Source organism: Amblyomma mixtum, chromosome 4 (assembly GCF_055824585.1).
Source record: "Amblyomma mixtum isolate Tamu chromosome 4, ASM5582458v1, whole genome shotgun sequence".
Classification (NCBI taxonomy): Eukaryota; Metazoa; Arthropoda; class Arachnida; order Ixodida; family Ixodidae; genus Amblyomma; species Amblyomma mixtum.
In genome coordinates this window covers 136,713,620-136,738,772 of record NC_143015.1, presented here as the reverse complement: position 1 = coordinate 136,738,772, position 25,153 = coordinate 136,713,620, and the positions used below count along the sequence as shown (strand labels likewise).

At 42.5% G+C, this 25,153-nt stretch overlaps 1 protein-coding gene across 1 annotated transcript; it reads right to left on the bottom strand.

The window, feature by feature from the left end:
- Positions 1-237: 237 nt before the first annotated feature.
- Positions 238-25,050, bottom strand: LOC149348370 (putative sodium-dependent multivitamin transporter). The gene is made up of 16 exons (XM_089541733.1): positions 24,940-25,050; positions 19,144-19,407; positions 17,178-17,243; positions 15,691-15,742; positions 14,669-14,736; positions 11,957-12,114; positions 11,171-11,311; positions 10,936-11,065; positions 10,240-10,328; positions 6,900-7,009; positions 5,904-5,971; positions 5,702-5,788; positions 4,319-4,503; positions 3,207-3,307; positions 1,729-1,823; positions 238-396 (listed from the first exon to the last, which is right to left on the bottom strand). Exons 1-16 carry the CDS (start codon positions 25,048-25,050, stop codon positions 238-240), a joined length of 1,884 nt encoding a protein of 627 aa, XP_089397859.1.
- Between the last annotated feature and the right edge of the window lie 103 nt (positions 25,051-25,153).

Below are 25,153 nucleotides of genomic sequence, written 5' to 3'. Positions count from 1 at the left end.
GTGGCCTGAGTTTTACTGTACAATATAGGGTATCACAGGAATGCCTGTTACCACGTGGCCATCCTTCACTGCAATAAAATCTTTGTAGGCTGAAGCATTTTTTTTCTCCTCAGAAACCAAAAAGCCAACCCAACTGCCGTAATTCCACCATTGCGGGGCAGTAGGCATTTCCTCAGCGAATATCCTACACCGTCGTTCGCACTTTCTTAGAATTTCTATAAATCACCGGCCTTGTGGCTAGGTGCCATGTTCAAGTCTCTTTTCAACAAAGGCAGCACGATGATGATGATTTTCGCCTTTCGAAGAGAATCTGGTGTCGAAAACAACGTGCTCGTCGTCATTCTCTTCTTCCGTGGCAGTCGATGCTTTGATGTATGACGCTGTTGTAACGTCAGGCTGTGTCAATGAAAGCAAAAAAGAACATTGAAGACACTAAAAAAAAAAAAGAAGGAAGAATGTTTCATGATGCAATCTGCTCAATCGACTTCACAGCGCCAAGCCTACGTGTCTCTTTTTTTTATGCAAACAGTTGCACTAATAGACGAGCGGTAATCAGTTCGCCGCATTTCATGTACAAGTTCCTTTCTTCTGAACTTTTACTGGGATATTAATGATAGTTTCTTCCATGATATACGCCGCTCTCTTTTTGTTTCATGACATTTGCTAACGTTTTGCTTTCAAAACCTAGCTCCAATCAAGTGAATCAGATTGAAGCCATTTTTTTACTCTACAAATTTTCAGCCTGTAAGTTAAGTACCGGCTGAATAGAATGAACAAAGCCAACCATCCTGAAACCAAGGAAATAGTAGTGGAATGTTTGTAATTTCTTTATCTTTCATTACCATTTCTTTACCTGAAATATTTCAAGGTAGATGAAAAAGGAACCGCACGCAAGTGAGATCCGATGGGATAGACAAGAGCGCCACTGACGAACGCTGAAGGTTAGAGATGGAGTAGCCGAAGAAAGAAAATTCAGGGAGGTTAACCAGCTTAGCTTGTACGCAACATAAATGCTCTCGAGAGCAGAACACTGAAAAGCCGCGTTTGAAGCTGAGTTAGCAGAGAAGCACACGAGACATGTTTAGGTCACGTGTTCGGGTGCAACTTGCACTATGTCTTCGGTTTATTCTCCTTTGTAAACATCCTTCAAGTAAAAATGTTTCCATTACTGACTTCCCACTGATCAACTTAACAAATAAAGAACAAAACATCCCACCATGCTTTCCTTGGTTTCATCGTATCTATTTTTCCACCAGCCCGTCAATTCCCTACCGTTTTCAGCTAATTGCCTGAATAGAAGTTATACGACTTTATAAGGATTATCGGCAGTCTACCATTCTTAACTTCAATGTTTCTGTCAAATGGTCTGAGACCATTCTTGTCCTTGATTTCAAATCGTCCGCATATGTGGTGTTTACTATACTTATATAGTTGCACTCCCTCGCTATCTATGAGGAATATCCATTCATGTAAGGCTTAACGGTACACCTTCCCTCGAGTGCTTACACCTTAGGACAGCAGAGAATTTGTGACGCTAGTGCAAATACATTTTACTCCAAGTCGCGAGTCGCATCAGAATCTTGTTGTTTCTCTGTAATAGCCCTTCTCACTTCGGTCCTGCGATGTTTGATAATTGTACTTTTCGACTCACTTAAGGGTTTCAAGGATGTTTTAACTCATTTTCTCAAAGTATTCGAGCCAATTTTCTCTTTTGTCAACTGTATTCACCTCCAGTAGATGACGCAGACGTCTGAAGCGCCTCCACAGGTTCAGAAACGCAGGACTGGTGAGGCGTAGATTCTTCCTCGATTGCCGGGCGCCTCCTTTAAATTATGAAACTTGCAGTCACTAAACCTGTTCTTACAGAAAACTAATTCCTTTCTTTGTGTGTGAACGACAGAAACTGAGTTCATGCACAACAAATTTGAGTGTTGTTACTTAAGCAAAAAATTGTATGGTATGACATGAATATTAGGATTCTTCATGAGTCTCAGCGATGGCTCAGTCGCTCAGTCGAACCCGCACAGAAGACGCGGGTTCGACTCCGGCCGTGGTGTTCACATTTGGATAGAAGAGAAATGCCAGAGGCCCGTGTAAGGTGCGATGGTGCGATGTCAGCGTACGTTAAGAAAAGCCCGATGCTGGAACTTATCTGGACCCATCACAACGGCGTCCCTCATAGCCTAAGTCCCTATGGGACGTTAAACTCTCATAAAACCATAAACCAAACTCTTTCCTGTTGTAGAAAGATGTGTTCATACAAACGACGTGAGGCTACATACGTCGAATTAGTAAATAAGCCGCTAATTAGGTCAGTATATTATTTTAATTAATTAGAGTTGACATAAATTGTACGCAGCTCAAAAAACAGTGCCCAAAGCATTGCGCGTTCTTCCTATAAAGCGCCTTGGCATAAATGCTAGCTTTCTTTTCCTTTTAGCAAGCGGTATATGAAAAGACTAGTCGAAGACGGATGAACGCTTAGAAACCGGAACGCGTCTATTAGTCTTTAGTATGCTCTGCCTTACAAGAACCATTTTACATGCACACGTGTCTTAGCAAAGAAGCAGCCTCAAGTACTATCCTCAGTATGCTTTACCCATGACGCAACCTGAGCTCGGGTCAAGACTACATGCATGGCAAACATTAATACTGAACTGCTATGTAAGTCCTTTTTAAACTTGGCACTTCAGACGTATACACCACGCGTAGTAACGTCCACACGCCTGTTCAGAGCACTCGAACGTTGCGCTGCGGAGTACATTTGTATCGTTTACGAGTGGCCCAGGACTTGCAATCTGACTTTATCATGCACGCACATACCCGCGGATCATGTATAACTGTTGGTGTCTTTAGCAGCTGTATCGCGAACGCCATACAGCGGCGATTTTTGTGAAGCCAGAAAACTGCGCTTGGTTCAAGCATTTTAGACAAGTGTGGACACGACTGTACTTACTTCGTCCTTATTAAATTCAATCCCATCCTTTTATTTCCTTTTTTTTTCAGGGGAAGAGACAGGACAAAAAGCAGTGAGAACGGCTTGACGCAGATCCATTTTCTCACATTTCACATCTCTCGACAATAGAGAGCAAAATTCGATGCTTATCGTTAGACCGCGCCTGCTAAGTACATCAAATTAAACAGGCTCGTTTGATACTGCGACGTAATATCACTAAGAACTCTGTAGCAGTCATCCTAATACTCGCCTGTTGCAAGGCTCAAAGCAGTGCCAAGAATTATGGTTAGCAGGGAACCAAAGAAAGAGCTCCAGAAGAACGACAGGTGATACAGTGGGAACACGTCAACGCTGCAAAAGAACCATTTCAAGCGGTAATTAATTCATTCCTTCAGAATCCTCCGAATCTCATGGGCGATACACAGTACTACCGGGAATTATGGCACTCACATGGTCACATATAAAAAACAATGCCTTCATATCTCCCCAGGTTGCCGCATTAACGTTTTCCGGTGGAAAATGATTAGTATAAGAAGCGTTTTTCGCACATTAGTGGTGCATGTGAAAATTGCACAACAACAAAGGTAGACCTCAAAAGAATAGCTTTAGAACACTACGCAGAACTTTTATTCTCAGTAACTCACTTCGGGTAGGTACAGACTCCTTACTGCCAATCTATAAATCGCCGCCGTAATCCCTAACAGACTGACATATGGCGTACTTGAGGTCAAATGGGCAGTTCATATTTACATGTGCTTTTAACGTCATAGTGGTAAGAAACCCCTCGCGTAGAAGCCGGCGTAGTTGCCCTAATGTCTAGAAAATCAGGACTGATGAAGAAGATCGTGACGTCACAACCACATTACATCCCGAGGCTGATTCTAACACCCAGCAAAGATCACACATTAAGCTGTGATGAGGTCGCTACTCAATTCTTAATTGGTTTGCTGGGTCATGGACATGGGTCACGGAAATCCAACCTCTCGATGTGACTGAGGATGTTCTGTGCAGCTCATGTGGAGAGCACGTGAAGCAGTGGAAACAAAAACGAATTACTCAATAATGGCGGGTTGGACTGCTTCGTGAAAAATAATGAGATATGAACGGAGAGGAAACAAGAAGACAGATCTGGCCTTGAATTCCTGCTCTTGCTTCTTCTTCCTCCGGCCTCATGCGCCTCTTATTAAGAGTACATAGCGTGTTTTCTATCCCTGGTATCATAATTTCGCAACCCAGAACAACAGCTGGTAGACAGTTCTTATAGCGTCCACCGTAAAATTCGCTTCATAAGCCATACATGAGCTTGAGACAATAAATACGGACCATGCCAACTAATCAAGGGAATGAACTACCATGACGAACCTGCTGGACAGTGAAGCCTGCAATAGCATCGCAGGGTTGGAGTCAATGTCAGTTCCGTTGGCGAGTGGTGGGCAACGGTTCAGTGTTCCGTGTAGCACTGGTGGAGCCGGTACGCGGGACACGATTCTACCTACGGCGTGCCACAGCTGAAGTCCACAAACCGGCAAGCTGGCCCACGCGGCGCCCTGCGATGCCAGTGCGGCAGCTTAGAGGCAAACTTCCAGCGCCATCTTGAAACACTGCCGTCACACCAGCATGTGAACCTTCAGTTCCTTGCGTGTGAAGGCTGCTTCTTCAAAGCTTGAAGAATTTCTCGCTTGCTGTGTATACGCTTGCGTTTGTGCAATAGCAGGTGTGCGATGATGATGATGATGTTCTCAGGCTTAATGCACATACCCACAGCGGGGTATAGTGCGATGTCCCGCCTGAGTTCATTAGATCCTGTTCATTTACACTTTGACATCAATAGCCCAACGCATCGCCGTGATAGTTTTTCATTTTATAGGTCGCTGTTTTTTTTCCTTCATTAAATTAAGAGCGGCCGAACGGTTGCCTTTGTATTGACTAAGGAGAATAGTAGAAATGTAAGGAAAATTAATTTCAGTTGGCCTGAAATTGGTAATGCCTGCGTACCACGCTTAATTCACTATCCTAATGAGAAAGTTTGAATTACAGTGCCCCTCGAGATAAAAGAAAACCTGAAAACTTCATAATTTCAACTAAACTTTCGTGTTTTCAGAACTTGAGGGTTTAAGTGCTCATTTTTCTTCTATACCGGGTCTTGTTGGTCAGAGGTTTTTCCATATAACTGAACCGCATTATGCCATTTTTGTGTTCATCTATCTTGTGAAATGCAGTTTCATGTAGTGTTGGCGCAGTAAGAATGTTTGTGAAATGGGCCTATACTAGCCTTGGATGTTTGCCGAGCGGTTTTCTTTGCAAACGATGTGTATTAAATTAGATAAATAAAAAATATATCTTCGTTATCCTCTGTGCTTTTTTATATGGGAAAGTAGTACCAAGTACCAACATACAACTATTATGTGCATTTTCTTCGTAAGATTTCAATAAGTTGCTGTTATTGAGGTGAAAGTGCGTGCCGGAGCTCCAGACAAATAAGTTTAATAAACCACCAGTGGCCACCACGTTTGTAGGTTGGCTTCATTTATTTGTGACCTCCATCTGTCTTGTTCTTGCTACGCAAAAGCTCCAACTGGATATTACTCTTGGTTTGCAGCACCTTTTTATCTTATCTTCGGTTTTCTATCCTTTAAAACATGAATACAGTTGCGGCGGCAAGGCTAGGCCATTTCAATTGTTAAAGCTACCAAAATCTTCACGACTGTTCGTCCGGGCAGGCAAGGCCTGACTAGGTACACATACCTTTGCGTTCACCCAAGGCGAAGATATGGCGAGAAGGACGAGTCCGACGAATGGGCCTGAAGCAGAGGAATATAGGGAGAGGAACAGCTGTGCGAGAACGAGATTAGTGCGCAGTGTAAAAGATTGAGTGACGTTGAGTTGCACACGATTAAAGAATTCTCTAAAGTAAGCTGTAATAAAGCAGTAATAAAACCGGACTCACCCTCGTAGCAGTACCAAGAAATGGTACCGCGACTGCGAAAAGAGTCATTGTGGCACCGCTGGCAGTCGCTGAAAGGGTATTTTTACTTCATTTCAGATTAACAGAATGAGTTTTCCTTCACCAAAGAACTACGAAGCACAGTGTCAGTGCCATGAAGGTTGTTTTGAGGCTAAAGTTCACTGTTTTTACCACAAAACTGAATAATTAGCAGTGAATCGAAGTGGGCCGCTAATGAGCGCCAGTAAGGAAATGAAAGCGAACATCGCTGGGCGTAAAAAAGCTCAAGGGGAGAGAAAGACGTATAAGACATACTGAACTTCCAGTAACCAACGAAAGAAATTATAGTGTAGAAAGCGTTCCTCGGGTCGAGATGATGATGAAAATATATCACCTGTATCTAAAATTGGCGGTCTGTTCCGCTGTTCCGGGATTTCATTGATCTTGCAGCAGCTCTTGCATTCCGAACAGCTCCTACTGAACTTCCAAGTCTGAACTTTCCGGTCTAGAAATCATTACTCGGATCAAAATAAACAAGCTCTCTTCCTGGTTAGTCGCACACGTTCTGTACGCTCTTCGAAAACAGATTTTTCAGAAAGTTAAAGTACATATATCATATGGTAAGATTCATTATTGAATACATATTTATTTGTTTATTGATTCATTACTGCATCTATCTAAGAATTTCGTGATAATCACACGCTGCACCCTCGCACGAGGCTATGTCAGAGATATATTAAAAATCCCAAACAACTCGCAATGATAAGTAATAGATACTCAACGTTTCCTTATGGTCTGAAAGCAGAATGAAACGCAAATAAAGAATACGCCAGCTAGAAATCCTGCAGTTATGCCCTGGAGACTAAACTGGAATATGAGCTGCAGCCTCTGCATGAAATATCACTCATGGGTCAACCTTTCCGCGCCTGCGCATAGAGGTCGCATGTGTTCCAGAACACTGTGCAACAGCGGTTGATTTATAGCGAAGAGGCACCGTACCTAGAAGCCGCACCACGAGGACAGCTCTCTGCTCGCTCATCTTGACGTAGGGTGCCAGGATGTCGACGTAAAAGGTCGCCGCGTTAGAGTTGACTACTGACGACACGGTGCTGAGGATTCAAATCAAGAAGAGAAAAAATAGGATAAAACGTTGCAAAGTTCAGGCGGCGTTGGTTCAAATGGTGTGCACCGAATCATCAGCATCTGATGCCATGCTCCCACGTCGGTGACAGGAAATGGCGTTCTTGCCAGTCACGAACGGACTACACTTCCACGTGCGCCTAAATGCTCTAAACAGAATACCACTGTGCAGAGCAAACTAGTGTTGTCGGCAAACGATCAGATTTAGTGCGCGTACTCAATAACGGCGACCCCCTCTGCAGACCTAGGGACGCGGACGCCAAAACTAGGGACGCGGACGTATTAGCCAGGTATAAATCATTGCGCAATCGTTTAAATAAAGAAATTAGGATAGCTAAGGTCGCTTACTATAACAACTTATTTGATAACCAGCTCCCTAGCAACCCCAAAGAAAAATGGAGGCGCTTAAACTTGCTCTTAAATAGAAACCACACGGCAGGAAGATAACAAGTTTAATAATCGATGGTACAGAAACTTCTGGATCACACCTCGCAAACACATTTAATAAATTCTTCTCCGAAGTAGGTACTAGCCAATTTAATGCTGGCATCTTCAATTTTTTAGGCGGCAAGTTAAAAGCATCTCTATTCTTCGGGCCAACGGACGAAGCTGAAGTTTTTACAATATGCAGAAAGTTAAAAGATACGTGTAGTCTTGATACACACAGTATACAGAGCCGACCAGTTAAATATATTCTTGACATAATTACGCCATGTCTAACCTATATATATAATACCGCACTCATGACCGCTCAATTCCCTTCTGACATGCAGCTAGCCAGGGTAGCCGTGATATATAAAAAAGGCGATGCAAACAAATTGGGGAACTATAGACCAGTGTCTATACTTCCGTATTTTTCTAAGGGCTTAGAACAGCTAATTCTCATCCGTCTTCAACATTTCCTGTCTAAACATTCCGTAATAACTGACTGCCAATATGGATTTAGAGAAAATAGGTCTACGGAGCATGCACTACTGGTTCAAAAAGAATATATATTAAAAACTTTTGAGTCACAGCTTTTAACCCTTGGTATGTTTGTTGACTTCAGCAAAGCCTTCGACTGCTTGAATCACGATGTTCTTTATGCAAAACTAGAGCACTACGGCATACGCGGGCATGCTCTCAGCCTAATTAAATCTTATTTGAGTTCCCGGTCTCAATATGTGGCGATTAATCATTCTTCTTCACAGATTCTAAGAATTTCGAATGGGGTCCCTCAGGGTAGCATCTTGGGGCCACTACTGTTCAATATATATATAAATGATATTCCTAACATTAGCAACCATGCAAAATATATTATATATGCAGACGACACCAGCCTATTCTTTGCTTCCAATGATGTACACCGCTTAGTAGATACCGCAAACCGTACGCTATTATCACTTGCCGCATGGTCATCAGTTAACTCACTAAAGATAAATAAAGAGAAAACTAAAGCAGTACTGTTCCTTCCTAAAAGGAAACAACTATTTCACCGCCCCTCGCTATACCTCAGTGGCAGTGTGATCGAATATGTGGACACCTTTAAATCATTGGGTTTAACATTTAGCAGTACGATGACATGGGATGCACATGTTAATAACATTGTATCAACACTTTCTAGAATCGTCGGAATTACGTTGCGTAACCGGCATACTTTACCTACCAAAACTAAAATTACTTTGTATTATGCATTTTTCTATTCCCACCTAAGCTATTGTTTCCTTGTCTGGGGCAACACAACGGCATCTAACGTCCTAAAACTGCAAACATTGCAAAAAAAAAAATGCTTCGTGCAATCGTCAATGGGTCATATGATTCACCTACTAGACACATTTACCTACATTATAATATTATACCTGTCAACAAACTATTTGACTACAGATTTGCATGTTTTTACAAAACAGTCGTGAAAAAGGGTGATTCATTTATTTCATTTATTTCTCAGATTGTGCCAATGACATATCGCCAATCATCGTACGACATCCGATTGCAATGTAGGTTTGTACTACCAAAATGCAGAACTCACTACGGATTCTGTATGTTAAGGTATATTGTGCCAAAGTTGCTCAATACCTCATTCAGTGACCAAGTGAATATTTTGTCTTTGTCTCCCATCTGGAAAAGCTTTATTCAGCAATCTGTGCTACAGTGATGCGAAGCGTCTGGGTGTACTATGCCACTCTGTGTAATAACCTCACTGTCTTTTATTATAATTATTACTGCCAATTGCTAGATATCTGTTTCCTATAATACATAGTTCTTCATAAGCGCACTTGTATCCACTTTTCAACAGTGTTCTTTTTTTTTCTCTTTCTGCCTCGTGCCAACTGCTGACTTGTAAGGATGGTGAGGCCCGTCAAGCGGTGTATCATTCACTGATTTTTTCTCATCATCCCCAGTTTGCGTGTACAAACTGAAATAAAGATTTGATTGATTGACCTTGTGTGAATCGTATCTTGTTTATGCGGCCAGGTAATGTTGGTCATTTCAAAAAGTGAGAGCGTACAATGCACCGGCAGAGCCAGGAGGTTATAAAACCCAAAACAAAATGTTGTTTTTGAATTTTCTGACGCCGTGAATCATATCGTTTCTGCAACGATACTGCAATTGGTGGAGAAAAACCTTTAGGAGCTGGGAGAGCTACAGCGATGAAAGCAGCGGCTTTCAAGGAAACTTACAGTTATGTTACTCATTGCACATTGAGTGTGTCAACAATGGACCGTCGTTATTTTTTTCTCAGCTGCGCACTGTTAGGCTGTTAGACTTCTTGTTTATTGAGATGCTTTCACCCCACCGTAAGTAGCATCCTTATCTGTTTTTAGAATTTAAAAGATGTCCTTCTCATTGCCGCTGCAACTTTAGGAAATTGGGAGCCGACCACGGACTAAAGGGAGCCCCTGCAACCAGAAAGAAAACTAGCCACGCCCACGAGCGCGTCACTCAGCGGTGCGTGTGTCACGTGCTCCTTTCCCAGCGTATGGATGGGAGCAGTGAGCGTGCAGAGGTCACGTGATATGCGCGTCGATGTGTGACGCGCGCTCGTCACATAAAATAAGCAAAACAACGAATAATTACTGTAGTAATGATTCTCAAGTAAAACAGAGCGCATATTGCTCTACCATGCCTGCTTCATCAGTTGAGGCAGTGACGTGTATCGTTGCGGTGCATTGTGTAGTAGAGGTATAGGTCTAAGTGTAGTGTAAAAATCTCTGCTCACCTCGTGGAAGCGCCAAGAAGTCCAGCAAGAAATAGTCCCCTCAACATTGTGATATCAGAGAGACTCTCCCTCATGAAGTATGGTACTATCTGGAAGAAAAGTCCAAATTTCGCAGCTGCTTAGCGCATGCGGGAAACAAAGACAGGTCTGCAGCGCGATTTCTTGGGATGATCGCGTTCATGCATGAAATAAAAGAAGACACAGTGCCAGTTCTTGAAACGCACCACGACTTTCACAACCGTCCGCAGTTACGTATCAAATACGAACGAGAAGCATCAATTTTTGTTTTGCTATACGCATGGCTGAACTCTTCTTTGTTGCTACTGAATCTGTGTCGTCGAGGGGCTGTCCCTATGTGAGTTCGTTCTTGTGATCGAGAACTAGGTTGTATCACATCCCCAACGACGGCTTAATTGTTTTGAGTGTTCATGGAACCTTGTTAACAAAATGATGTCACAGACAACACAATAGTCAGTACAGTGGCGGTCCTAGGGGAAAGGGGGGTGGAGGGGCGGGAGGCGAGGGAATGGAATAATTCATTTTTCGTGGTTATTGTCAAACTTTACATATTGTAACCTTGAGTATCGTCTCTCACTCTGTGCCTGTCAAACACTGCCACCCACAGCCTTCCATTATTATTCCCCTTACGCTTCTCTGAGTCAAAAGCATATGCAGCGATCAAGATGTGGTAGTCACCTGGTCGTAGGTCTTCACATCGCCGTGCAGCAGAGGGTCACAGTCCCTATACCAGTATATCATGGCAGCACCCGAAATTGAAACCAAGCAAAAGAATACCACGATGGACATGACGCCACCGACCACGATCCTGGAGAAACACACAAGGAGGGGATGTACTGTAGTCATACTGCACTAGCCACGTTTTCGCTATAACTAGCTTAAGTGCGAGGGAAACAAAAGCAGTAATGTGTACCTTCTGGCATCTCTCAATGACCTGGCCGCCATGAATCGCTGTACCGCCATCTGGTCGAATCCCATCCGTACCATGATGAAAGGCAGCGCTGCTACCAGGCAAGACCAGACATTCTCGTCACTCGATATGTCCACATTTGTTCTGTCAGCAAAGGCAGTGTTGGAAAACGTATTGCAAGAAAGGCGCTACTATTATTGTGCACTATTATTTTTAATAGTTTGGAGATTTCATTCCTTAAGCAAATTATCGCAAACTTGACGCCCGCAAAGTTTGCTTGGTAGTTTTTGTTTAACAAAACGAAGAAAGAAGCTATACTTACAAACGTTTAGCACTCCATCCTACAAAAACATGCTCACTGAAAAATATAACATTCCCTTACCTATCCTTTATACGTAACTACTACAGCACAAATGTCAAGGAAGCACAGGGTCAAAAAACATTACATTGGCCCTAAAAATGCATTTTTGATACTTTCGGTATTGTGTCCAGTAATGCCACGTTGCATGAATATTCATAAGCATTCCCAACCAATGCTTATCAAACAGCTCACGCCCGCTTTGAAACTTCGCCTCCAGTCAGATGCGGCTCCCACAAATTCTATAAAACAAGTAACCTGACGCCGCGCAGTCAAACGTCACGCGCACTGAGACGCCCGAGAAAGTTAAGTAACTTTCTAGCTTTTATACCTGTTAGATCTAGTTCAAAGTCACTCGCTTGTTCCGACGAGACAGACCCAGGCATGCTCATTTGGCTAAGAAGTAGAAGCAGTGAGCAATACTTTCTCACCTTAATGCGAACTCTGTGACGTTATAATCACTCATGGACCTCAGCGGTGGACTCGCATAAGTGCTGTCGTAGAAGATTTTCCCGATGATCGTCAAAGGCGACGCCAGCATGACGAACGCTTGAACACAGTCGGCCCAAACAACGCAGCGCAGGCCTCCCTTTTAGGGGACAGAAACGATATAATATAAGGGTGTAAGTGACTAGAACGTCAGTATGGAGTTTACGCATTATTTTCATTTAACCTAAACACTCGTGAACTAGTGCTGAGGATAAACCTTTAAATTACATCGAGTCACAATGTGTCTCTCATCATCAAAAAACATAAGCAGCGAAGGTCTTTTTCTAAAAAAAATTATTTTTGCTCAAGGCTAAGCAGTGATGCAAGACAAAGTCTCTACGCTTGCGCTAGTAATAGTTCAATCAAGTAAAAGTTTATTCTAATATTGGTTAATGGTGTTCGTGCGCAGAGAGTGCATGAAGGGTGTATGGGAATGAGATGCTTATTACGTTTTATTAACCTCTGTGCAAGAATAAAGATTGGTTAATGGTGTTCCTGAGCAGAGTATATGGATTTTGAATGAGAATGTGATGCTTCAATAGATTTGACTAACCTCTCTGCAAGAATAGACATTGGTTAACGGTGTTCTTAAGCAGAGAATACATGAATGGTGAATGAGAATAAGATGCTTCATTAGATCTGACTGGCTTCTGTGCAAGAATAAAGATTGGTTAATGGTGTTCGTGAGACGAGAGTACGTGAATGATGAATAAGAATGAGATGCTTCATTAGATCTGACTAACCTCTGTGCAAGGATAAAAATTGGTTAATGGGGTTCTTAAGCAGATAATACATGAATATTGATAGAGAATGAGATTCTTCTTTAGGTTTGACTAACCTCTGTGCATGTTCAAGAATTTTTATTCTCCTGCAAGGTGGGGTACCGTATTATTGTTGGACAAAATATTTGCCAAGAGCAAAGTTTTGGCGCCTCAAATCCCTTTTAAAACAGCAAAGCTTAGAAAATGAATTCCCTTTAAATCCGGAGCGCTCTGCTCTCTTCAGAACATGGGATCGAGAACGACAGAATGCCTGTCGTTCGTTGATCGTATATAGCCATATTTTACACGTCACTAGTAATTCCAACATAATAATAACATCAGTAACAAAACTTTTTCAGCATTAATGCAGATTAGAGTTGGTATATCATGCCAATGCTCAAATCTTAACTTTCTTTCGAATTTAAATTCAGCTTTGTTATGTGGACAGTGTGTACGATATTATCTAAAGACTTCTAAAGGCATCATTATTGTACCATTAGTTAAACATGGGCTCTTTTTATAGTTATTGAAAATCGAAATTTCCCCTTAAAAACAGTCCTTGGCACGAGCATACAATAATTCCTATACACAGTGAAACAATTTATTAGTGTTGTTTAGGGCGAGTGCGGGCCAAGCAACCATTATCGTAAATAATTTCTCTATTTTGCTCGCAAAAAGCTCATTGACAACAAAAAAAAGAACTTTCAGGATTGTTTATAATCTTCTCAATAGAAATGTAGAAAACGAGGGTTTTTTTCTTATAGTGGTGTGTGCAGAAGCCGAAAAAGTATATTTCAATTTCTAGCGCACTGACCAAAAAGTCAGGTTGACTTTTTTTTGCCCTTCCTGACCTGTTCAGACCGTCGGTTCAGACTGCCTTTTAACACGGCAAAAGGGCGCCAAAATCCTAGCTTGGTGAGCCACGGTCAGCAGGAAAAAAAGGAACTTAAGTTGTGACCAACGAAAGCTCATAACGTGAGGACTGAAAAATTTCAAGCCGCTATTCATCATTACAGCATGGTTTTACTAGTGTCTACAGAAATTGTCTTTAAAGTTTTGCTCAATTACCAGTGTTTTCTAGCAGCAACAAAGTCGGTTCAATGTTCAAAAGTGAGAAAATCTCAGGAAAAACTGCAAGAAATTCCTACAGAGCAGCGTTGCATCGAACAATGTCGCATATATAAAGCTCGGGCATTTGTTGAGAAGAAAAGCCTATGAAGGAATATTAAGGTTGTTGAAACTCTTGCATTAAATGTTCTCAGTCCACTATTTTGGGTCAAATGCCGCGTTTAAGAGAACTTCCGCTTTCATACTGCGTCACCAAGTTTACTTTGACTGTGTTGTGCCCGTCAATATTTACTTAGGAACAAGATATTGGAGCTTTCATGCTATGTTAAGCTTTTATTTGAAAAAGAAGTCTAATTTTTTTTTAACAGGAGTGCTCTAAAAAAACAATTGTTTCTATAATTGTTTCTAAGTGATTTCATTTCAAAGATAGCAGTCGTATATAACTATCTCTTCTTCTTATCCTGTAAAAGCGCTATATGAACGTATATGAACATATCACCGAATTTTTGCAGACACGAATATCTTTATTTTTGTCACTCCATACCAAATCATGAAACTACGCTTATACTCCAATGAGAATCATACATCTCCAGTGAAAGTTTCAAGAGAATGCGCACAGTAAATCCAAAGTTGACCCTCAGACCATAATCTCTCCCTAAATCTCAAGATAATTTAACTCAAAACTGTGGCACCAATTAAGCATTCTACATCGTCACTTAGTTGGCAGCGCCTTTTACATTTAACCGAGTACTGCTAATTTTAGAAGTGTAGCTTCAATAAAACTGCGTGTTGAAAAGCAGCAGGAAAAAACAACCACAAGTTTACCAGTGCCGCATAGATGGTACCCGCCAGACCAATGGCGATATTCGAGTACATCAGAGGCACGGAAAACACTGAAAAGAAAAGAAACAAGTCAACATAGAAGCCTGCACTTGACCGGCACCAAATATCGACTTTTACTAAAGTCTGAATTGCTCGTTGTGCCCTTCGCTGGATGATACATACTGTCGCATGTAAGAACTCTTGATAATTTTAAATCCACTCCAGCTCACAGCACACTTCCTTTCTCTTTTTGCTCCATTGTCTTTCCGCTGATAAGTGAGGCTTCTGGGGAGAATTTTTGCGCAATTTTTCCTCATTCTTAATTGCGCTTTACAAACGTGATGAATGGCTGTGCGGATCAAGCTCATCTGCAATCAATCTTGCCGTTAAATGACGGTCATGTTGCAGGGGGCTTCTGATGCGTTCTCTGTTTTTGTCACTCCTTGCCGTTGACGACCTTCCTGACCGCGGGTCATCTTCAACAGATTCTCCTCCTTATGAAAATTCTTTGAACATTATAAATACTTGGTCTCTTGACAAAGCAGCCCCTTCGTACGTCATTTCAGGTTTCTCAAAAGTTTCAGTATCACTGTCTTCATGTTTGGAACAAAACTTGATCGCACAGCGTTCCTCGTAACTGTGCTCGCTCATTATCAGAACGCACAAAAGGCGACGACTTTGTGGAAAGTGCACTAAAAGACCACCGGTTAATGTCGCGAGCTTCCTACTTAATCTGAAGGTGCGTGGGTCATTCACCCCAGGATGCCGGCAAAGAGATGCCGGCAACGGCCTCAGTGTTGCCATAAAACGGTGTGGGAGCTGTCTTTGTCTTATTACTTCATTTACAGACCTTATGTTTATAATTTTTGCAGCTCCTCAATTTCTCTAAGTATTAAGTAGTCGCAGGAAGATTCCTTTAAAGGATGCATGAAATTTTATTTCTAATTGTCTTCTTATATCTAGATAAAAGAGTATGTTTCTAGTATAAAAAATATGCAATGCAGTGATTGTGTGTAGACACGTACTTGTTGAAATTCCTATCGCAGCGGTGTATATTCCCACAGCGCCGAGGGTTTGCTGCAGGGAAACAAATTAAGAATGAGTTCCGTAGTTACGCACAGAGCATATAAACGCTTTCAGCAGATTTCTGCATTACATATTGGCAGAAGTTAGAAATTTTAAGAGTCCGCCATCGTTGGGCATATGGTCTGTATGAGCATTTAACGATGTGAACTCATTTCGCACTTGATACAATGACTAAAAACACTGTTTTAGAGCATAATATATCAACTTTTCGCCTAATATAATATATCATACATTGCGCAGGCGTTACAAGTCACATCCACATGCAGTAAAAGATTTCAGTGCAGAGGTTACGGAGAACAAAGCAGGTAACACGCTTAGAGTTATTGGTCGTACCGTACAAATGGAAGCTTAAGATTGCCTGAAAATTTTTAGAACGCCGATTTCTCAGGATCTAAAACGACCCATGTTACATTTTCTTACTAAAGATATTGTCTTCTGCGGCGAAATATCAATTCACTGGATACGGTGCACAGATCGCTACCACCACTTCGAGCAGCATTTATTACGCTTTCCTCTTATCTCTATAAGCATCGGTCACAGGTGCGGCGGCGCTAACGTCAGGTTCATGCAACCGCGTCGGACATGTGCACGACCCCGCTCTGTTCCTTCGTACGTTTCCGCTCAAGTGCTTTTGGGTGGTATTCGCGCAGTGCACTCCTCAGTTTCGTAGTATAAAAGTCATTGTCTTTAAATTGTCAGAAAAAGAGCGCTACATAAAAGTACCCAAGAGTAGCCCTTAAAGCAGTCGATATTCTTTTTTCCAGCTGAACCAAAAGTGGCTAAGTTTTCGTTAAAATATCCGGCAAAAATTTCTTTTCGTCCCAATTTTTCCGTGGCCGGAGCACATGGTGTGTAATGTTTGAAACAAGTATGTTGGTCTCAGTGTAATTGTGGATTGTGGTTTATGAAAGGGACTCAGACTATGAGGGGCGCCGTAGTGAACGGCTCCGGAAATTTCGACCTTCAGGGGTACTTAAAGATGCACTGACATCGCACAGTACACGGGCCTCTAAAATTTCGCTTCCATCGAACTCCTGTAATAAACGGCATCAGTAGTTCGCGGCAGTCACTGTTTCTTAGAGGAGGAGCGTTGAGCTAGTTGGTGTTGTGTAGAGTTATGACATTGTAACTAGCGCAAAAACACAAAGAACCGAGAAAAAGAAAACTGACGGGATATATGCTAGTGTGTGCCCTGTCGATTCGCTTGCGCGGTTCGATGTGTTTTTTTTTTTTGTCCGTGCAAGTTGCACTGTAGCTGTTTATTAAGCTTCTAGCGAAGAGGTTTCGCGGATGCGTACAGTTGATGGTGAAATTTGTACAAAGATTTCAGAGCCGGCTGTTTCCTTGCAGCTCACATTTCTTCACATTCCGGTGGATGAATTAACAGCCAAACTTCATTACACAGGTCTGTGAGCGATTTGCTTACGCTGAGCACGAAGTAGATGACACACGCCGTGATGCCCACCTTGTTGTCGAATCGCATGCGCAGGAACTTGGAAGATAAAATAAAGTTGGTTACAGGACAACAACACTGAAACACTGAACTAAGGCAATAAAGATGCTGGTTCATGAGGTCTGTGTCTAAATGCTTCGCACCCTGGAACTTAGTTAATTTTATTCATGCAAAAAAGGAAGATAAGAGATCGACATAAACAGCGAAAAAAGACTACGGACAATTTAGAAATAGCGGAGCATTTATGTTGCGCTAATAAGCGGCCACCTACTGTTTGTCTCATTTTCGTGATTAAGCTTAAATGTGTGCGCTGAGCAAAACTGTTCTGGGCTGCATGCTTACGCAATCAAAGCGACGAGTTGCGTAGTAGCTTCTGCAATCATTCGGAAAAGAACACCAAGAAATGAGAGTTTAGAATGGTTACGAATAAACATAAGAGTACTGGTCAGGTTCGATGCAATGCTTTTCGTAATACAAGGATTTTTAGCTAAAGGGCAGAAAAAAAACTGCGTTAGTGTCATGCCCTCTTGCAAGATTTTCTACGAAAAAAATAATTTAACTCTACGGTCAATTCCAGAGCACTTCGTGGCGAACATATTTAAACCTGTTACACTCTTGCAAATCGTAGTACTAAAATCAGCGAAAAATTTGACAGTAGTACGCCTACCACTTATTCACCAAAAACACCCATTTGTCTTGAACACATAACAATATGGCGCCTGGAATAAGAAAGTAATGTCTCATTAGCGTTCACCCAAGCGCCACCTTACTGATACGAAGCAAAACTTTAGAGTTTTCAGACGAACTTGGTAGTCGAAGAAATATTCGTCCTGGTTCGGAGATAGAGCAACGGACCTTACACCGCCTTTCTTACTAACCAGGACAGCTAGCCGATGATTTAGGGATGCCGAACTTATAAGTGACCTGAAGTCGGAACGCTGTTAGTCTAATATTTAGGGCAATGACGTAAGGTGGAGGAGAATTTGATAGAAAGGAGTAATTACTCATTCGAATCACTCAAATGAAGGTAGCTGTACAGTCTTCATAAAAACTTAGTAGTTGAACCAAAATTCGCCCAGGCCGCGGAGACAAAAGATATATTTCTGCAAAAATTGCGCTTTGAAGAAGACATTGAAATAACGCCCGCGTGTAGTTCTTGTGTAAGCCACTCGCGCCTGCATGGAACATTCAATTCCAACAGCAGAAGCTTAACAGCTATAAATGTACTGCTTTCATAATGTTTCACTTTTCCATCGAATGCCTCTTCTGGGTACGTTCCAAATCGCATATGTTAAACTTGGTAAATTGGATTTTGAGGAAAGGATATGGCGCATTATCTCTCTCACATATCACGGTGGACACCTTAAAGGGCAACTTCAGCACATTTTTTAGAATTTTGCGATATTCGAGGATTCAAATCTATACAGGCTGTAGGTAAAGCATGCCAAGTGGTTTTGCACTAGCATTTAAAATAGTGACGTAATCGACGAATGAATCTTGCACTTCTCCTCAATGCGCCGGAGAAGTGCAGAAAAACTAAGCGTGACGTCAGGGAAGGTGTGATTTCAAATTACCGCTGTCGTCACCCACACCCTGCCCTGACCTGTTAGACGCTGCCAAACAACTCTCGGCAGGGTTCGTCTTCGGTGGCGTTGGTTTTTTTCCTTCAACGCAGGTGTTTGTGCGTTGGGAATGTACCGATACCTTCCATGGCGTCATCATGCACCCCCCCCCCTTTCCCCCCACTTGGCGTTGTGCGCTGCAGAGAAGCTTGAAGGACATCCGAATTTTAATCGGCGATTACTTCACTATTTCAAGTCCTATCCCAAAAAGACTTCGCATGCTTTACCTGCAGGTTTCACACTTTCCACCTTCTTAAGCTTGCTGATTTCTAAAACCTATGCAGTTTCCCTTTAACCGCTCCCCATATAAGTTTTACCTCAAAGATAGACGTGACACGCAGTCTGTACAGCAGTGGCACCAGAGAGGTGCACATCACCGCCATGGCAATGGGACTCATGACCAGCACCCAGACCATGTGGAAGCCGTAGCCGTAGTGGTGCCCGACGTAGCCCACCACAGCTATGCCGTTAGCGAGCGAAGCCAAGACAGATATGCTGAGGGCACCGGCCGGAAGGGTGCGGCTTCCCAGGAAGGTCTCTAGCAGGGCTTCGGACGCGCTGCTGGCCTCGCCGGTAGCGACCTGTTGATGTGAGCGAGCACAGCAGTTCGATCTTGAATAAATGCAGAGCCAGATCGGTGCCACATTATCTAGAAGATGCGGAGTCTTCGATTAATGAGGGCCGCTAGTGGTCATCATAGTTGGATGGGTTGGTATATTACGTTGTTTGTGCTGGAATAACAACAGTCTTTCAGTGAGGTCTGTATTAATGACGTTCGGCAAAATCATGTCGATGTCGTCCGCACTGTCTTCCTCTTACCGCCTTCTTCTCTACATTAAATATAGCACATACCCACGCGAGGTGATTGGCCAAGGTAAGGTGGTGAATGCCAACGAGGTATATTTTTCATTTCATTTATTGATCCCTTAAAGGCCCGAAGGCATTACATAAGGGGGGCATATTGGTTTACAATGGCGATGATGGGAACATGCATAACAATAAAAAGAACAAACATACAAATAAACATAAAAGGGGTTGCAGTCATATCAGGGTTTCCTAGCAGGTGATACATCATGTAATAAAGATATGTCAAGCAATACTCGCTACAAAGAGCGCAGAAGTGATCAAGATTTATGTGAGGTGAATTTTTATTTTCTCGCGGAATGTTTTGTGATCAGTGCATGCAGCGATGTCGTTAGGCAGTGAATTCCATAGTGCTATTGCGTTGGGGAAAAATGAGTTGTTGTAAGCTGACGTGTGGCCACTGATGCGTGCTATCGGGTTACCGTGACTAAGCCGGGAGGACGTTCGTAGTGGGGCGGTTAATAGAGCGTGCCGTATATGCGCGAAAAAAAACTAAGTATAATAGTACAATGACTGAAATTATGAAATATATTAATTGGTGAATTTTTTAAAATAGATTAAACAAATTATACATACCAGGAGTAAAATGAAATACGCTTTTTGGACATGCGGTGGAATTTTACACGGAGTTAGCAGGAAAAGCGACCAGTTCCAATAATGTAATCATTTAAGGTAGCCGCAAATAGTGCTTCACGAGAAATCCCGTCGCGCTCGCACCAAACGAGAGCAGAAGTAGATACCGAGGGAGTCCGAACCTCGAAAGCGGAACCTCCAAATACTGTTTTCTCTGAAATGCGAACCGCCGACAAGAGAGGAGAAAATGGTCTACTGTTTCAACTTCTCCGCATATGGTGCAATGGTGCGTAGCGAACCCGCATCTGCATAAATACAAGTTGAGGTTGGGAATTCTGCATCGCAAACGCGTCATGGACACTTCACACAGCCTTGACTTACATGATCGGACATTCCATGGGAACTTTAAATGTTGGAAATCCGCGGTATTCAGCGACGGATCACCCAAGCTGGCTGACATATGTTGGAACCGCTGGAGACGGGAGGTCTCCAACAGAATGAGGTGAGGTACGGGATAGATTACAGAGGCAGTGAGAGCTGACCGTGCCAATAAATCAGCCACCTCGTTTAAATAGATACCCGAATGATGGTGATAATGATGTCCTCAGGCTTCATGGCACATGACTCTTACCGCCGTCTTCATCTTTCTCTTCTCTCCTATCGACCGTTTCCTCGAAACCCTTCCCCTCAGTACGTTCGTCCCGCTGGACGTCCGCCTCATATGGATCATTAAGTGAACGCGTGACCGCGTGTGACGTACGCATGCGCGCGTGAGAGAAATTTACCCTTCTACCCTGTAACGTTCCTATCGAGAGTTCCTTATGCTCAGCGTGGCATTAGCCATTTAGCACCACCCCAGCTGTAGCTGAAATTCGCGTTGCCACAAAGATGAACTTTCAATCAATATTTTTGTGGCCGGGAGCACCGAAGTTCGATCATGACCGGAACTTTTTCATCTTCTTTTATATATACCTCTTTGGGTCTCATGCTTCCACGAAGGCGGATGCGAGCATGCCGTTTCCTTGCTCACTGTAAATATTAAGGAGAGAATAGACGGTTTAAAAGTAGCTATAAAATTCGTTCATTATATTTACTAAATGCCGTTGAACGTCCGTGCAACGTGCTAGTCCTGAAAAGCGAATGAATAATTTCCATTTTTTTTTTACTTCTCATTCCTAGGCGACAACATGCGATAACAGGATGTTCGAAGGCAAAGGAGATGGTGGACATAGCCGGGTGGAGAAGGCAGTGCGTCACTGCCATCCACTCCCTCCTCTACTGTGACAGGGCAGCGAGCTTCCAATAGAAACCTAAACAATAAACAGCCGAGCCAAAGAGACAAAGTGTAGACCTAACCTGAGATCATCATTTTTTTTTGTGGCTCACTCTAGTATAAGATTTGGGATAGACAAAAGAAACCAGGCCGTGTTCGATGGCCGATGTCTATATCGCATCTTAATCGGGATCGACAGTTCTTGCCGGAGGGTGATGGGTGATTTAATATCTATCAGTGTTTCGCTTTTCTTACCCTCGGTGCAAACCATTTTGCCCTTTAATCCACGAATGACCTGCTATCTCGAGATTGTACATTGAACGCGTATTAAGAGCACCTCTATGATCAGAAAACCTGAGGAGACATTTTGCCATCGAAATATCCGGTACGTCGACCGTCATGGTTCTCTTACCGAGAATAAATGCCTGGTTAGTTTTCAAGTGACAGATTTTCACGTGCAGGGCTTCAGTTTAAGTAGAACGGTACACGTAAGCGCAAGAAATTAACGTCGGCGCAATGACCACGACACAAGAAAAGGAAAACTCGTGCGCATGTGTTGTCCTTTTCTTGTTCCGTTGTAGTTGCGTCACCGTTCATTTCAGCATGTACCAATTCAAACTACAGGTCGTTATTCGTAAACGTAAGATTTTATTTTATCGAAGAATTCGTTGCAAACCTTATTTTCGATGTTCGCTATCAACTAGTCTTCCTTGCTCGTAGAAGCTGAATAACACAATCTGACGGGCTAGTTGGTGGGAATCCATACGATTTCAGCAGCGCGAACACGGTTAGGTTTCGCGCTGCTGAAATCGTATGGATTCCCACCAACTAGCCCGCCAGATTGTGTTATTCAATCTCATTTCTTGTTCAAAGGGCCCTTCAGCGCTCTGTCCTGTCCCTACTGTCTTTTCCTAACGGTGTTCGCGCTGCTGAAATCGTATGTATCGTAGAAGCTGCTGTGAAATACAAGTTACTGTGCGGTAACTGCTGATAATTGCACGAAACTAATGTATCACCGGTAGTTCCAGTGCAAGTCCCCTATATAGCCCTGGCAAGGTATCACCTTTCCAGTGTTAAAGAGGGCTTTTAGAAAGGAATATGTGGTCAATGTAACCTCGTGTCTTTTTTTTTTTTACCTGAATGCTCCTCTAGATGCAAACATTTAAAATAAAGACAGGGAATAGTTCGATCTTTCCAAAGCGTTTATGTTAGTCATTCACTAGTTAAAAATTAATGAGATTGGTAGTCTTAAGGATTAGCGATCTTTTTTGAGCATTTCAGTTAAAGTTCTCTCCGTGAACGAAGAAACTAGTTTAACATTCTAGTGCGCGCTCTTAAAAATGGCCTTCAGTACATGGTGTCCCGCTACGCTTTGAACTTGCTCCACTCATGTTTAAACTTTTTGTTAACAACATGTGCATGGTAATCGAGAGAGCGAATATGTTTCAATATGCAGACAATATTAAGCTGATCATGCCTGTTTCTGATACACAAATGTCGTGCTGCAAGATATTTGTATCCAGGAAAAGTGGTGCTCTTCAATGTCCCAGTTTTTAATCCAACCTCGACGACTCTTGTAGCTTTTGAATACGAAACATGTCCTTATTAATTTCTACTTCACCATTTGTGGTGATAGCTTCAAAAAGAGAAGCGCACTTGCGATTTTGCTGTTTACGTGCACTGTTGCTTGAGACTTCATTGCAATGGTAGAGGTACGGCAAAGTTGTTTCTTCGAATTTAAAACATCTATAAAATGCGGATAGTGACCAGAGGAGATAAAAATATTGAAATTTCATGACCCTGGTAATTGCACCAACAATTCTGCTTCTTCTATATGAGGTATTATTGCAAGGACCACATGTGGATTCAGTTAACATCATTATTTGATAGCGCTATATTGCTCGCTTGTGCGCTCTAACCTCAAATTTTCCGCTGCTCTTTGAGCTTGCATTTGCCCTCTACTTAAATCCTGAATGGCAAAGGTACGACATCACTTTATTCGCGCATGTTATGATAAGTACTTAGGCAACGAGTGTTAGTTACCACGGCTATAATAGAACGCTCAGAAAGTGCAACCTCCCAGATTTAGGATCTAAAGAGGAAAAAGTTACGTAAACTTCTTTTGCAAATGCTTGCACGACCTTACATGACCTTATACTGATCGCTTTCGCATCCTAGAATCAATCAGCCTTAATGTGCCACAACGCTGCCCCGACCACACGATGTCTTTCCGGTGAGAACATTGTACTAACCCGATAGCACGTACACAGTTGCTACTTGATAGTTAAGCTAACCCCAGTGGTGGTTGCAGTGTTCAAATTTTAGATTCCGCTCAAATGCATTCAAGCTTTCCTTACTTTTGTGTTTGGTGGGTGTTTACACGTGTGTTGTTGCTGTTAAGGCTGTGTGTGAGGCTGTTGCTGTTCATGGGCACACTAAATTAATAAACAAACTCAAAGAGTTCTCCTTTCGTGAGGCAATAAACTTTCGCAAGATCGTAGTTTTCTCCTTCATTTTGTGAATAAAGCAACGTGTCGGCTCTTTGGCACAAGGTTTTCTTTTAGAGGTGAAGATTGTGACCTCGGGTTTTGAACTCAGAATGTGAAATGTCGAGAAAATAGAACTAAGGTACTGACGGTGAAGAAGGAATGCCGACGAAAAGAAAAAACAAAAAACAAGGAATGATGGTGCCTATAGAGGTTGCTTCTTAATCGGGCGTTCAGGGCTGAGCATTTAAGAATGCGTAAGGTCGTGGGGTGCGTTCATGAGAAGCGCAAAACCTAGACACAAAGCGCACAGAAAACGACGACGAGAAAAGAGAGACAAGCACTTGTTCGTGTCTTTTTCTCACCTTTGTCTTCGTCGTTTACTGCACGCTTTTATCAAGAATGAATTGATATCGAGGACCTTAACGCGCCTCCGTGAAATTCTGAACGCAGCCGTAAATAAAAGGTATTCTTAGCTCGTGACAATTCAGGTTGCGTTTATTTTTCCTATGAGAATATGCAGATTTCAATGTATATCATGCTATATGAGCGCAAGCGGCCATTAAAAGTTCACTGTTGAACAGATGCATCCAAGACCTTTTTTCGTAGTAATACGTTAACCCCACCAGCAGTCCCACAATGCGTGACTCCAGTTTTTACTTTGGTGCATGTATTTAACTGATCTCTTTTCCTTTTTGTGCTGGCAGCAGTTTGTCTTTCTATAGCGCAGTGCGAATGGCTCCGAGGTTTATGTTATGAAATCAGTACTATGACAAAATCAGTCTATTTACTTGCATGTTTTGCATATTTTGACTAAAGCAGAAATACTCCGCAAACTATTCATTAACATTTCGCAATTCTTCAACGTGAAAATTGCATGTGAGTTATTAGATTTGTGCTCACATATTCGAACGTACCTGACGACGACGACGAACGAAGGAAAAATACAGGCCCACCAGGTATCCCAAGGCTGTCAGCACTCCGAAGATGGCACAATCGGCAGTGTCCAGGTTGTTTGCAGAGGGCATGGTGTCCTGGCGTCGTTTGCGAAGTTATAGGTGTTACTGATGTTGAGAACGTCGAGGCATTTGCAGGGAAGAATGATTTTAGCCTTTTTAAGATTCACACTCC

Excerpts from the sequence above, each read along its gene's own strand:
- LOC149348370 (XM_089541733.1), bottom strand. The coding sequence starts at position 25,050 with ATGCCCTCTGCAAACAACCTGGACACTGCCGATTGTGCCATCTTCGGA. Across the intron at positions 11,066-11,170 it reads TCATTGAGAGATGCCAGAAG|GATCGTGGTCGGTGGCGTCA; the intron begins GTACACATTACT and ends GTGTTTCTCCAG. Across the intron at positions 1,824-3,206 it reads TGCTTTGAGCCTTGCAACAG|GAGGCGCCCGGCAATCGAGG; the intron begins GCGAGTATTAGG and ends CATAATTTAAAG.